At 43.2% G+C, this 15860-nt stretch overlaps 1 protein-coding gene across 5 annotated transcripts in view; it reads right to left on the bottom strand.

Annotated features, from left to right (window-relative positions):
* LOC119436126 (centrosomal protein of 89 kDa-like) overlaps positions 1 to 13935 on the bottom strand; it is a 68568-nt gene extending 54633 nt beyond the window's left edge. Inside the window, exons 1-5 of one of the 5 annotated variants that reach the window (XM_037702886.2) lie at positions 13820 to 13925; positions 10690 to 10719; positions 9578 to 9813; positions 9384 to 9489; positions 5641 to 5770 (exon numbers count right to left, since the gene is read on the bottom strand). In XM_037702886.2, the coding sequence (XP_037558814.1) occupies positions 5641 to 5770; positions 9384 to 9489; positions 9578 to 9813; positions 10690 to 10719; positions 13820 to 13888 (571 nt within the window). In that variant the 5' untranslated portion in view covers positions 13889 to 13925. Of the gene's footprint in view, positions 1 to 5640; positions 5771 to 9383; positions 9490 to 9577; positions 9814 to 10689; positions 10720 to 13819 lie in introns of all 5 variants that reach the window. The other 4 variants (XM_037702888.2, XM_037702885.2, XM_049660919.1 and 1 more) reach the window with 4 other exon arrangements.
* Positions 13936 to 15860: the final 1925 nt, after the last annotated feature.

The following is a 15860-nucleotide window of genomic DNA, read 5'->3' as shown; positions in this document are numbered from 1 at the left end:
TGTTATCACCCACTGGGGAAGTTGGCTGAATATTACCACAAACATTTTGCTGGTGTAAAGGCTGTCATTAAAGGCTAACTGCAACAAAAGTCAACTTTGCCTGAATTTGTTATAAATGAGTGTTACTACACAGGGTGTTCTTTTTTCTGACCAAATTTTTTTAAATTGCCTGTGGCGAATAGCACAATTCTAACCCTTGAGCTAAATTATAGTCGTTGAGGCAGCCATTACTTCTATGAAAAATTGGTATGCTTAATTAACATAATTACACTTATTAATAGTTCTCTATGGCACATACAGTCAACGACAGATTTTCCGGACGCCTGATTTTTCGGACATGCCCGATAATTCAGACGCCTTCGCAGCACCGCCACATGCCCCATGGAGTCAATGTATAAGAATGTCTGAAATTTCGGACGCAAGAACCCTTTACCATCCAATTTTCCGGACTTTTTGCCATGACCCCAGGTCTGAAACGGCGTTATCGAAGTCACCACTGCGGCCATTTTGATTATCTTGCCGCCTTGAACAGGCTAGAGTGTACTAAATTGGGGGAGTGGTTCCAACGCAGGCTTTTATTGAAAAGTTGGTGGCGCCACCGTCGCTTTCTCCCGAATGAGCGGCCCCACGTGCCGGCCGGACGCTTGTCGCGTCGGAAACCCTACCACAGCTGCACGGAGCTCTGACAGGCGGATACTTGGTGGCGGCAACATTGATATCATCCCCCACCAATCTATTGTAAATAAAATGGAAAAAGAGCGGCGGAAAGAATGCAAACGACGCAACAACGATGGTGCATCGAGCAGATGACAGCTACTCAGCCCGTGAGCTCGCCTCAGCTAATGAGCACTGCCGAAACAGCCGGAGCCAACGTTTATTGGCCGGAGATTCAGAATAAGGCGACGGCAGCACTGCCACAATTTCAACGTTTTTTGCTTAACCCTCGGCGCTTGCCAAGGCGTCTGCTGGACCCACTCCCCCCTTCTAGTGCACTCTAAACAGGCGTTCTCGCAGGCAGATCTGCTGGCAGCCGTAGCCACCACCGCGGCATCGCTCGGCCTAGCTGCTTCAACATTCGCTACCAAGCTTCTTGATGTTCAATGCCGTGTTTATCATTGAAAGAATTCGCCACTGTCAGCAATGGCACTGACTCCGCCTTTGTAATCCTCGCCAATGGCTTCGAAACTCGGAAAGCATGACGCATTGCATAATGCCGGTTCCCGAAAGTGAGCTTCGCGTCAGTACAGTAGTGTTACGCGGTGAAGAATATGCAAAATATTGCGGTGAAGCATACCAAGAGTAGGAAGAGGCAACTATCACGGGACGCAGTATGTATGTATACCTTAATTATACACGCGTGCATCCGCCATCTCCTGCCACAGTACGAGCACCGATACGCCCAATATGTGTACTGGCAGACCTTCAGAGCTATTTCGGACGTGCCTGTAGTGATTTGAGCCCTTGGGGGCATAAAAGGCCTGCATTCATTTTTTTTTCGGACTGCCCGATTTTTCAGACGTTTTCGCGGCCCTAGCAAGTCCAAAAAATCAGACGTTGACTGTATTTCAATCAACGAATTGTAGCTAGTGAGTGTGCAAGGCATATCCACTTGGAACAAATTCCGAATAATGGCACTGATGCCATCCACGGAAATGACGCAACAAGTCAGAAACGACCCCAACTTCATCTCCTATGACATAACCAGTGATGAAACAATGGTTTACGGTTATGATCCTGAAACCAAACAGCAGTCGTTGCAGTGGAAGTTACCCAATTCACCACGGGCGAAAAAGGCACTTGTCGTCAAGTTCGTGGCCATGTGAAGTTCATGCTGATCTTTTTTTTTCCTTCACAAAATTGTCCACAAAGAAATCGTACCTCCTAGACAAACTGTCAGTAACAAGTCTTACTGCGAGGTTTTGAAGAGATTAAAGGGCCCCTAAACCACCTCAGATATTTTTTGAACATTTCAAGTAAACACGTGCATCGAGTGCAGAATGCCATCACGATCAACGATGCCAAACGCTGCAGCGCTACACGCCGCGGGCGCGCCACAAGACCAAAAAAACAATGCTGTCCTCCTCTTCTGGCCTTTCCGGTATCCCCAGCGGTTGTCACGATGTCAGCAGGGTGAATCTGGTGATGTCAGCGTCGGTGATGATGCCCATTGCTGGAACAAGAACCTACGACTTCCGATTTGTCTGCTAGCAGGTATGCGCGCTCCCTGCTCTTCCTTGTCGTGTTGCTGGCTTGTGGGCCCTTGCGAATCGGTAATTACAGCCCGCAACGCAAGTGCCAAATCGCTCGTGTTCCAACACAGTGGTGCTTAGCAGTCTGATTAGCTACGCAAACAGAGTACGACAGTGTTGGCCTTTCTATAGACAAGCGCGCAACACAGTCTATAGCGGCACGCTTCGCCTGAACAAGGGCCGGCACCGCAGCAACAGCGGGTAGCAAAGAAGCGCTGAGTCGACGTCCCCGTTATCAGCACGGTAACTCGCCGCATGCCGTTTGCCATTCGTGGGTCGCCGTTCGATGGTGGTTTTCCTCAAGAATGGCAAGATTTCCTTGCCGTAGAGAGTATGAGACCGGGACCAATTTATGCGGTAGCCTCACCGCCACCGATCGCTCGACGGCACCGATATCGTCGCTAGGCCTTTTCCGGCTCACTTCAAAGCTAAAATGGACGGCGCTTCGAAATGAATTACTAACGCTCACAAGCCGCAATATTTTCTTACCGTTGTTATCGCTCTTCGCAATAATTGTACACGAAGAAGACAACACGCTTATATTAGCGGCGCCGTCGGCTAGCTGCGATGCGAGCACAGCCGAGCCGGTCGTCTCCCGTGCACGGCAGCTGAGCTCGACAAGTATCGGAACTCTCGAGTTCATGTTTAACGTTTGACAGTGGATATCGTTCTTCATAAAATGTACAATTTACGCATCACTTTATCTAGGGAAAATTATTTTGCTTGGAACAGAACCTACAGCCGATGTTTTCATCGCAGGTGGCGGAGAGGCGCAACTTCGCAGTGGTCGATTGGCCCGTTGATCGTGCTGCGGGCGGTGCGCCGGCTGAACTACCGTCTACTTCGGACACCTCTCGCGCGGCAGACGTTCTAGGGCACGGGAAGCCGGTTCACCGTCGGTATATTTGCCGCTAGCGTGGACGTGCCTTAACCGGAAGTAGGTAGTGTTTTGAGAAGCGCGTTGGCAATGACGTATGTCATGTGACATATGGAGCAGCACTCGGCGAGGAGGAGAGACCAGCCGACAAGGAGAGTAGCGAAGGAAAGAGCGAAACGAGCGAGGGCCATTTTTCGATCATCAAACTCGTGTAACTCCACTATTACGGCACCATTTCGAAAAATTCTCGCAGCTACGTGTTCGTTGTAGACTTGTGCACAACTGCAACACCACAACTAAATTTAGACCTCTGGGTGGTTTAGGGGCCCTTTAAGCATTGGCGCAAACGTACAGAGAAGTGGAAGAACAACAACTGGCTTCTTCACTAAAACACGCACCCGCTCATACATCACCAGTTTAACAGTTCCCGACTTCCAAACACATCAAAGTGCTTTCACGCCCACCCTATTCACCTGACCTTGGCCCCTGTGACTTTTTCTTGTTCCCTAAAATGATATTGAGGCTGAAAGCGCATCGATTTAGCACAGTTGAAGAGATCGAGTCGGAATAGCAGGAGGTCCTCAATGCACTCACACCTTAAGACTCCCACGGATGCATGGAATTGTGGGAGACACGCTCGGATCGGTTTTTACATGCTCAAGGTGACTAATTCGAAGGAGACAGTGCAGATGAGGAGTTATGCAGTGGTGCCACTGACAAACTGAGATTTGGAGCAATTTTTGGAGCAGCAAAATCCTAAGTTTGGAGCAGTTTGGAGCATCCAGATACAGATTTCGGAGCACTTTGGAGCTAATAAATGCCAGCTGCTGGGCACCGTCCTAAGCTATTTCAAACACTTAAAATTAACAAGCATTATTCCAGAAAGTATTTGCTTGCTATAAAACAACGTTGATCTGCCTCTAAATACACGAGTTTCCCTTTAATTTAAATGAAGACAACAAACCGGTTCACACAGTCTGCTGTAATTAGTTTATTTCAAGTTGAGTGAAGCTGCTCAGATGTCTTAACATCATATGATTTTTTCATTGACAGCTGACACTTTGTTATGTTTTCAGAAAGGTTCTAGCATCAGTCAGAAACACCTGGCCAGACTCAATGGCATCAATACTTTTCTGAGCCAGGCCAGCTTTATGAGCCCCTCGTAACGCTCAGTCATTGCGTCAGACAACACCAGGTAGTTTTCAATGGCCTGTTTTTCCTCGTAAAGCTGAAGCCTCTGTTCAGCAACTGGCCGATTCACAACTGGCGTCGACCGATTATTTCAACTCCAGCAATTCAAACAAGCTCAATTATTCGGACTACTTTGAGGCGCCATCACTGGTACATAAATTTAAAGTATAAGTACGACCGAAATTTCGGACACCTTAAGGTACGCCATTCTATATATATTCAGACTCCGACTGCACGACTGCTCCGACTGGGGAGTTTCTCTCTCCCAAAAATAAAAAATACAAGTGAAAACTTAGAATTCTGAAGCACTGACATCGAAATTCTGTCAAATTAAGATATAATAAATCTACTTTCATATTCAGCAGCATGTCTGGCATGCGGGGTCTCACGCGGGCTCTTGGGACAAAGGAACAACAACACAGTAGTGCTAACAATCAAAAGGGCATTTATTGCACCTTTCATACACTAATACACGCTAGCCGAGTTACAATGCATAGAAAATTCACATAGACGCGCGACAAATCAAGTAAGTCCGACTCACCGCGACCGGATAAGCGAGTGAATATGTTCGCCCCATGCTATGACACCATCGCCTAGTCGTTCACGTGTACAGTCACACGAACGGTGACGCGTTCGAACGATCCGTGTTCGTCCATACCGGTGCCCTCCTCTTAGCCACGTGAGACGGTCTCGCGAGGCGTGGATCGGCGCACGCGCGGGACGTCCGCATCGCTCACCGACCCCCAACCCCAAGAGGAACAGCCTTCTCCCTTCTGCGCCCGCCTAACCCCCCGCTGTCAGGTGGCGTTAGCAGCGCAACACTAGCGCCATCTCTCGTAATACGCTGCAACTCCGCCGCCATAAAGCTACGCAGCGAAGCCGGATTACGGGAGCCATGCGGGGAAAACAACATCAGGGGACGCGTGAGAGTCACGCATCCCCACAGGCATTAACACATTGTTCTGGCCGGTACATTTCCGTCATGTCATCCCACGGAAAACTTATCAGTAAGTTTCTGCTCTATATTCTTCATTCATTCATTCTTCATTTTGTGTTATTACGAGCCAAAATCAGTTCTGATTATGAGGCACGCCGTAGTAGAGGGCTCCGGATTAATTTTGACCACCTGGGGTTCTTTACCATGCACTACAACGCAAGCACATGGGCGTTTCCGCATTTCGCCTCCATCGAAATGCGGCCGCCATGGCCAGGATTCGATCCCGCGATCTCGTGCTCAGCAGCACAACGCCTTAGCTGACTGAGCCACCGTGGCGGGTGTCTGCTCTATATACAAATTATATTTTACATTGACCAGCTGCTCACCAGAGGAGCTCTGTGAAGGCTTTGGGGGGCTCTCTTGCGATATGTGCAGCTTCCAGAGCTGAGGGCCATCTTTTCCATCTCCAAAATCCTTCGAGCCTCGGGACCCTTCTCTCGATTTGGATTTCTTGGGCTTAAAATAAAAAAATAAAATACCCTTCTGCATTGAGCAATCAATACTGAATCACCACAATGACCACGTCAATGCCAGCCAATTAAAGCAAATAGAGGCTTAATATCTGCATAACAATCGGCAACATTTTCAGGAATTAGTACAAAAAGCAAAGTGCAATTATATTTCCATTTTCATATAAAAAAGAAAATGCCACAGTGTAGCATTGTTCAGCCAAAAGCATGTTGTGGGCAATTTATAAGGCAATTGAAATGAAATGTACACTTACAAGCAAAAGTTTGGAGAGCACGGCATCAGCAAAAAATCTGAATTTCTTCTAGCACAGCTCTGCAATGTGGAATTGCTTAAATATATTTCCATTTTCATATAAAAAAGAAACTGCTACAGTGTAGCATTGTTCAACCAAAAGCATGTTGTTGGCAATTTATAAGACAATTGAAATGAAATGTACACTTACAAGCAAAAGTTTGGAGAGCACAGCATCAGCAAAAAATCTGAATTTCTTCTAGCACAGCTCTGCAATGTGCAATTGCTTAAATACATTGCACTGGATGAACATGCGCACGAAAGATATACATGCGCACGAAAGATAGACACTGGATTTAACCGGCATGCCCAGGCTGCGAAGAAAAAACTATTTTTCATGGCACCATTGGTCTCCAAACTTTTGCTTGCAATGCAAGTGTGCATATGGGAAAGTACAAAAAAGGACTCTAGGCCATTAATCATCATTGTGCTTACGTCCAAAAATTTCCATTGAAAGTAAAGATTGCCAAAATGCAAAAAATTCGGTACCTCTATCCTTATAAACCTGAGAGCAGTGTGAAATGTGAATGAAGCATCAGAAAACTACTGGCAAACCCCAGTTTATGCAATACAGTTTTCATAAAGCAATGACAACATTGTTGGTTTATCAAATACTACTATCATTCATTGAGCAGGGTCTACACAGGTGAAACTGAGCATGGTGCGAGACAAAGATGGCGTTGCGAGACTGTGTAGTTGAAACCAATTGAATTGACAATTACCACCTCTCATCTGGTAGACACACAATTGGGGAGGGGGGGGGGGGGGTTATGAAATTTGACAATGTGGAAGGCCCCACTGGATTGTGGCATAGCCAACAAAAAGTTTTAGAATTGGGGACCAAAGAAAATCGCGGGCCGCAAGTGCGCAGAACCCAAGCCAGTCTTGGGTTCTTGTGTTCACACTGACCGAAAACGCAAAACTCGCCAACTAGCATGGGTCCCTAAGCAGTCTTGAGTCACCCTCGTGGTCGAAGAGAAATTGCGAGATAGCCAAAAAAGCCGTACAAGCTGCAGTCATACAAAGCCGTTTTCTCTCAGGCGGTAAGCATGACTGCTCCGATAGCTTCGTATGTGCGCTCGCGCTAGACTGTAGAAACTGACATTTGCATATCGCGTGAAGTACTGGCAACAAACCCTTTTCAAGACGTTACACTTTGATTCGCTTTTCTTGGCTTAAAACAGCATGTGTATTTAATTCGTCGTACTAACACAGTGATTACGTTTATTACATTTCATTGTTCGCCCTTCTGGCTCAAAAATGCATTGTTTGTTTTCACTTGAAAGAAAAATTTTTCTTCTTTTTTGGTTTCAAGCACCTTTTCATTTTTACCACTGCGGCGTCCCGAGTTCTCGACCCAACGCTGTCTGCGTTTGACCCAATTCTCAAACTCTGTTGCTCCTCTAAACCCAAGAGCAGCCTACCCAACGCGGCCTGGGGACTCTGAGTCTTGGGTCCCCAATTCTAAAACTCTCTAATGTCACCTGCCCTTTAGTGCGACTCAGTGCAAGTGAATGACGGAATAGAGCCTCCTTCGATGCCCATCACTTGGACGCCAGTTAAGAGGTCAGAGGATTAATTAACTGGTGAATAAAGGTGCTCCTGCACTTAAAAAACACCACAATGTTGAGGGCCTTGTTGCCACTTTGCCTGTGGACATTTCAGGAATGACATGTTCACACGTTCACATGGAGACAGAAACAAATAAGCGGAAAACCGCGCCCCTCGAGGTGGTGTAAACACGTCACCTCGAGGGGTGTGGCTTTCCGCTAGCTGCAGCCTCCCAGTTTTGGTTTCGCGCACTCCGATAGCCGAAATTCGTTATCCCACAGTTTCGCGGGTAATCACATTTTTCTAGATCGAAAAGTTGATATGGCTTGTACGGAAAGTTTTCTTCAATTTTCCAATTACGATGAGCCCGGTGAAACAAAAAAAAATTTTAAATTACATAAATGGTTTTTGTTAGTGACTAATTACCACATATCACCCGTCACCCTATGGTCGCCACCACTGACATGCCGGCATGTCTCCAAAGGAACCGTCCTTTTATTTAAAAATGTATATTTTTAAATATTACTTAAAGTCTTTGTAGAAACCCCCCGCTACATTAGTGTGTCAGACCACACAATAAAGTGCGACCCTGCTAGCAAAGTTGTCCTTGCCTTTAGAGCAAGTGTTTTAACAGAAAATTGTTTATAAAAAATGTATGCTGTTTCTACATTAACTCAGCTAGAAAAACATAATTGTGTTGCAAGTGCAGCCTCCATTGTCAACGAGCACTGTCACCATTGAATTTACCAATGCCCTTTCGGATAAAATGATGATTGCTGCCGCATTAAAATAACTTAACCTGGTTACTTCGAGAGCAAGTAATTCATTCTGTTCACAAGTGGCTGATTTTCACATGAAAACACAACAAGTTTAATGATGATAATGCTCAGTGACCATATAAGGCGCACGCATGACACCAATATACAGCAGGTCCCAGATAACGTTAGCCAAGCTCCAATAAGTACGAAGGGTATAGTGTACTGAAAACAACTGAATCGGATAGAACGCGTTTCCAACTTTCCTATTTGATTTACACCCTCAATGCAGTAATTAAAATATTGTTAATTAATCTAATCTAATTATCAATGTTTCAATTATGAAATAAATAGTTCTGGATGCGGTATGCGACTGCTGACCGAATACTACTATTATAGTTGTGTCCTCGTATGTTCCATCATTTTTTTTTTAAGAGCTTGGCTAACATTAGCTGACACAGGCTGTAAAACATTTTGTATGAAAAACATTTTGTATGTACTGAAGAAAATGCACTTGTTGGCGCTCCCCTTTATATCTTTTAAGTGACTTCATGAATGCAGTAGAGACCATTGAAAATTCAGCAGTAACAAGGCGAATTTCAGCAAACACAGCCCACACTCACTGACAACTCGATAAGCTTAAAATGCAGTTGGTAATTCCAAAAAAAAGCATACACTTAAGCAAGTACAGTCTATCTTCATAGCAGGGCCTTTTAAATAATAACAAGAATATTGTTGCTCACATTTGTATCCATAACCCACATGATTAGTATGATAAGCTAGCCAGAGAGATGAGAATCTTTACACAGTTACGTAAGTAAGCCCTCAAGCACGTGTGAATAGGCAACACATGAACTCACACAGACACGCACAGACAGATACAGGCCCACATCGGCAACTACTGATCTACTCATCAGTAACCTCAAAAAGAAATATGAAGTGATCATTCACAAATAGTGTAAACATTCATCATTGCTGCAGGCACAACTAGTACCTCCTACCTTAATAGGCTTGGTGTAGAGAACTTCAAGTTGTTTTGGAGGCAGGGGGGGAGGTGGTGTTCCAGGACTAGATCCACACTCGTGCTTTGGCTGAATTGTGGAGTAACTGCATTCATTCAAGGCACTCATAAGACTGTGCAGTGTTACAAGACACCCATCACTCAACAAGCACGACCACATAATCAGTCACTTACAGAGCTTCTTCTGGGGCCTGTTCCAAGCCACCGTCAAAGCTGGGGTTAGTGACAATATTGATGGCTGATGTTCGTCGCTCTGGTGGAACAGGAATATCCACAGCGATAGGAAAGCGGGGGGTCTTGCCAGGTGAAGGTCCCGACATGCTTAGGCGGGCCGGCTCCAGGCTGGCTCCTGGCACTGCCAGCAGGCTAATGGCTGGTAGGAGCGCACACGCCACAGGGGAGCGCAGCAGCTGCGCACACAAGCATAATATTTACAAAACACATCAAATGCAATTTCTGATCCCTTGTTTGCACTTAATGCATAACCAGAGTCCCCAACATCACAGAATGCATTCTAAGTGAGTTACCACAGATCATACAGCAGAAGACATTTAAATAAGTATCCAAAGTAAATTTTTATAAAGGAACAGAGAAATAAAAGTACATATAATGACTTCAATAATTTTAAAAGAAAACCATACATGGAGTGCAGTTACAGTATGTTTACAGCACTGAATATCAAGCACAGTTTTGGAGATGTTACCAAGCATGGTTACATGGCAGCCACTTGCTGCCACTAGCACTGCAGCATCCACAAGCTACACTTGAGATGGTGGGAAATATGAAACCCGGCAAATCAAAATCTTGTGCCAATGGAACCATGTGTATCAGCCATATGATTGCCTTCTGATGCTAAAGTAGAATTCTAGGGCAGAACGATATGAGCAGTGACTAACTGAAGGTTTATTCTGTGAAGGGCAAAGCACAGCAAAAAAGAGTGAAAGCACACAAAAATAGACAAAATAAAGACACAATACTGACATGAAGAAGCAGCAGCTAACAATTATCAACTTTTTCAATAAACCACTACTCTACACTACCATACAGTAAAGAAAAATACCCTCAAAGAGTGCAAAGGTTGGGCTAGTTGGTTGAGCAACATTCCAAAAATATGGCTAGCACTGTTTTTCCGAAACCCTCGAAGAAGTAATGAGAGCTGGGTAACTGAAAGCAAGAGAGACCAAAAAGAAAAAGAAAGAAAAAAAAAGACGGGAGATCACTGGTCAAATGAGAAGTGCAAAGGTGCAGCAGTCTATCCTATGTTTATCGAGAAAACAAAATCTTACTTGTATTGGGAAGAGTAACAGCTGCTTACCCTGCAACCGAAAGTAGGTGAAAGATTGAAATTATGATAATTAGACTGTCAACATATGCCTCTTGTTTCCCATTTTTAACTAGCAGGTTCTTTGGCTCATCCTCGTAATTACCGAGTCACATTCCCGCCAGAAATAATTCAGCGTTACGAGCGTTTAATATGCCTCAAAAACATCAAAGTGCATCCAGTGCAAAAATAAGGCACACCAAACCTCGCTGCTAGTTCTCAGTTCTATGCCTTACTTATTCATTTGAAGGTATATTAGTCACAACATGTGCTGCAATATGTCAACTTGTAGATGATTAATTGATGGTGGTAAGGAAGCAAAGCAGAATGAAGTACTAATCAGTCAAAAAGCTTTTCTACCTTCACTTATGAAATTTTAAGGAAGCATTGTAGAAAGCATTAACAAGACTAACTTGTGATTGTACTGAAAATTACTTGAAATAAAGAAAATCTGGAATATTAAAAAAAAAAAAAACATGTCTTGCTTCACTACACTTCACTAAGTATGACTACAGTAAAAAAGATCATTGTTGTTCATGGTGGGCATTGAAGGTAGCTGTATGATGCCCATCATTTGCAGTGAAGCAGCTGCTTTGTAGATGCAAAAAACAAGCACATATTGCTAAGAGCACAGAAAACATTTGTTTTGACTCCACTGTGCTCTTCTCATAATACAGCTTCCATTTCCTCTTGTCCTGCACTTCTTAGGATTTTGATACAATGATATCAGAATGAGAAGTATCCACAAATTCATAGTAACTAAAAGTATGCTCAGTCAGCTCCTACCTGATAGTAAACTGGCCTACCAAAGCACCTTGAGTTATTTCCAAAGCTTCCAGGTGTCATTTCCAGCACATTGATACAGAGCAAGACTGTTCACACAGGCAATATATAAACAGTAAATGACTAAGCAGCAAGTCAAGTTATTGCATGAGGCCAGGCTGAGGATGACACTATACTGTTATCAGAGTGAAAATTTCACACAACCAGGAACCATATGGCCATAATACCTTATAACTAGCTGTTCAACCCTAACAACGTTCACTCTAGAATATGTGCTGAAATGCAAGGCTTTGGTAATGAATCATGGCAGTTGGAGCTAAAGATCAGGTGATGCGACATGATCTTGAAGCAATCTTGAAGCTATATAGTGGATAGAATTCCTTGTGCCAGAATCAATGCCTCACAATGTGTCAATAAACTACTGACCAAACTTGAATAATTTCCTGTGGCACAGTACAAAACAAGTCCAAACCCAAGAATGTGCCCTTACATTTCTATTTATTTATTTGTTTCCCAGAATGGAAGTGTCATTTAACTTAACACTGCATGAATGACAATATATCTGCCAACACATCATCTTATAGTATGCCCATACATATTTGTGTTTGTCTTCATATTCAAATAAAATTTTTTATAGCAAATGTTGCACAGAATCAATTACTTAATCTTGTAGGTGACAAATACTTTTAGGCAGTGCTGACCAGGCTTAAGGTGATTTGGCTTAAGGTGAGCTGCTTTGGTATTATCCTTTATTTGCATTGCAGGACACTGCTCGAGCACTCTAGGCAAGAATGTGGGCACGTGTACTAAAAAAATGACATAATGCAAGTGAATCCATACATGCTTCTTTTCATTTGAAAAGGTGGATATTTGGGCGAGTTGGTATTTGTTCATTAACACTAGTGAATGCACACAAGAAGAACAAAATATCCAGAGTCACTGCTTATGCTCATGAATTTTTCATCCTCCCTGTGCACATGTTTGCTCATGTTTAACTACAAAAACATTTAAAGAGTGGCATAATTAATAGATATAATGTTTGGGCTGTTTTTCATATTCTTAGAAATAGTAAAGATCATACATAAAACAAGGGTAAAGCAATAAAAACAATCTTTTGCAAAATTCACTGAAATATGACAAAAATATGTCACCTTATCTGTGAACCCTCAGCATTTGCACAACTACATGCACCAGATTTGAAATGCATTCAGTTATGACAATTATTCATATGTTCAATATCAGGGAAATGAACCACCTGCAAATATGCACTGCAGTATATGGCCTCGTGAAGTGAGAATTAGTCAGATTTCAACTTGTCTACCAACGAGTGGAACAGTCAGAACTGCACATGGCGTGCGTTTGAGATTAATGTTCCCCTGTCACTGATGAATCAAATAAGCAATGGTCACTGTCACACAGGTCACACGCACTCTTATTCTGTATATTATTTATACATCTTTGACACTAGGTTCTAAAGCAAATAAATGAGTGACATGTATTTCGCCCTACATGCTATCTCAACATTCGTATCTGTCTATCTTCACGGCGTACGGTAGGATCAACGCCTCCTAAATAAACACACACACACACACACACACACACACACACACACACACACATACATACATACATACATACGTGTGCGTATATATATATATATATATATATATATATATATAGAGAGAGAGAGAGAGAGAGAGAGAGAGAGTAGAGAGAGAGAGAGAGAGAGAGAGGAAGCGTTGGGTCTTTTTTCGTTGGGTAGGATATACCCGTGCATTAACCGAACTTAATATTGGTATGAATACTCGTTCGTAGCGATAATTCGCGCCCGCACGGACTTATAACGAAGAAAAGCGCGGGTTACTGTTGACTTATAGTGGAGTAGCAACCGGATGTAAAAAGCAAAGGCCAGCATTAAAAAAAAAAAAAAATCGATACCACTCTCTCCTTTTTTTTTTATTATTATTATACAGAGCGATCACCTACAACGCGGTCGCGCGCGAGCCAACCGGGTTTGAGCAGGTTGCGGCGGGTCAAGTAGCTGCAGTGTCGAATTATTCAGTATGTCATGAACTGAAATACGTAATTTAGCACGCACTGCTTCCTGCGACCTTCCTCCACTTATTTATTGCGGAAGTAACAGCTAGGCGCACCAACTGGCAGCAGAAGTAAATCGATCGAAACTGCACTATTTCCGCACCATCGTCACAGCGCTTTGCTGCGCACATAGCCGTTCAAAACACAATCTAACACTACTCTTATGTGCCATGAGCAATCGCATAAATTGCAACATTCAGGAAAGTTATTTATACCTTTTCTTGTGCGCGCCTTTTCTTTTTCGATGTCAGCGTCGGTGTGCAATATACTGCTCCCTCCTCCATCACACCACCACGGAAGCGTTACCATGACGACAAAAACAAGATACAGTTTACGCAAAAATATTCAGAAGATCTACTTCCACAAACATTTTTTTTTTGTCGTAAACAAATGAAAAAATAAATAAAAAGTCTCGCTAGCAATGTGACTATCAATGGCCCTGCATTTTTTTTTTTTTTTTCCAGTTTCAGGCTTTAGTCATCTATGTAGTCAACCATCTATCGAGACGCTGATTTCGGACTACAGTGTATTTCGGACGCTATTTGTAGACAGATTCCGTGACCCTGCATTGGCTACATTTCCCGTAAATAAGACAATCTGGCGGATTTCTTTTTTTTTTTTTTCGTTTCTTGCATTTTTTTTTTTTTTTGAGACAAATAGTGACAGAAAAAAAATGCAGATTTTACATACTGTGGCGATCGGTATTTTTGCAAGCAGCTGGCTATCCAACGTCGTTCGCGGCTTTTCAAAAAGTTGATGGACGAGCGTGTCTGTGCAGAGCGCGAGCCTCATTGTGACAATAGAAACAAGACAATATCGTGTCATGTCATGGCGTGACATGTCATTCATGTTAATCAGGCCATTTGTCCTGGGCTATAATGCCATTAGGTCATGACATATATGTATGTCATTCATTGTCATGTATGAAAAAATGTAATGGCATTCATATTGTGCATGTCACGTCCTGTCAAGAGAAACCTACGTCATGGATACTCTTCTAGTACACTGTAGTCATGGCTTAATTGACATGACGGATGTATTCCATTCATGTCATGGATATACATATCATGCACGTCGTACATACCCAGATGTATATCCATTTAAAGAAACGAATACGACGGCATATGACTTGATCATGGCTTTCATGTCAGGAATGTCATGCCATGCCACTCACCTGACGTCATACGTACCCTGAGATCAGCTAAAGTTTATTTAAGTAAAGAAATGACCACCACGGCATCACGCCTGCGTACGGATATATAGACTCAAAGTGCCTGAAGTAGGCAAAGAATGGTTTGCATTAAAAGAGAAGGAAGGACATGGAGGTTAGCGTGTTAAGTTAGTTTTTCATGATGGCTGTTTCACTGCTTTCTTTTTTTCAGAGCACACAAGTCGACTAGTTGATGCAGAACATTTCCTTGAGCTAGCCGCTTCATACTATTCTTTCCTCCATTGGTTATACTTCAAAGTATAGCTACTGCGCACAAGCGGAAAAACCATAATATTACCACAAAATAAATATACTATTAGACTACAAAATTCTGTGTACAAGATCAGACTGTTAATAAGTACTGAAAAAAAAAAGGTAGTGTCATGATGCGCAAGGTGGTCACGTGTGAGCAGGACATCACCACATTAAGGCGCTTTGGCATAGTTTCGGCCATATGGTTTCAACATTTGCTATGGATCGCTCGACAGTCTGTTATGCTGCTACTAGCTGCTACCTTCTGCATCATGACATCAGAAATATACATCTCCTGGAAAACGAAAGCAAAATTGGCTCATAGAAAACCTGTTATAGTAAACTATTTAGGTGCTCCAACGCTTGGCATATTTATTTCTTCAAGGATTTCAAGGTCCAGAACCTTCACTTTACATATGCCACAAAAAAAAAAATTGTTGAAAATGGCATGTCGGTAGTATTTCTTCAATTTCGACTTGCCAAAGGGAGCACTGACCATCAGCATGCGTATCCACTAGCTGCTAAGAGGTTCCAAGAGTTACGCGAGGCACATGTTCTGTGAACGCTCCACTTGAAATAGAAACAGTTTAGATTACAGTAAAAAACCTCGCTATATCGAATTTTAAGTGGGAGCCACACTAACTTTGTTATATCCATTTCTTCATTTTAACGACTGCCCGCCACGAAAACGGGGATGTTCTGTTATTAACCATTAGATAAGCCAATACAAAAGCCCACAACGCATTGCCAAAGGACAGCTAAAGATTGCCTTTTGCCGCATCTTTCGTGACCAA

This window comes from Dermacentor silvarum, chromosome 1, assembly GCF_013339745.2.
Source record: "Dermacentor silvarum isolate Dsil-2018 chromosome 1, BIME_Dsil_1.4, whole genome shotgun sequence".
Taxonomy (NCBI): Eukaryota; Metazoa; Arthropoda; class Arachnida; order Ixodida; family Ixodidae; genus Dermacentor; species Dermacentor silvarum.
The sequence above is the reverse complement of the archived record's forward strand: the minus strand, read 5'-3'. Positions and strand labels throughout refer to the sequence as shown.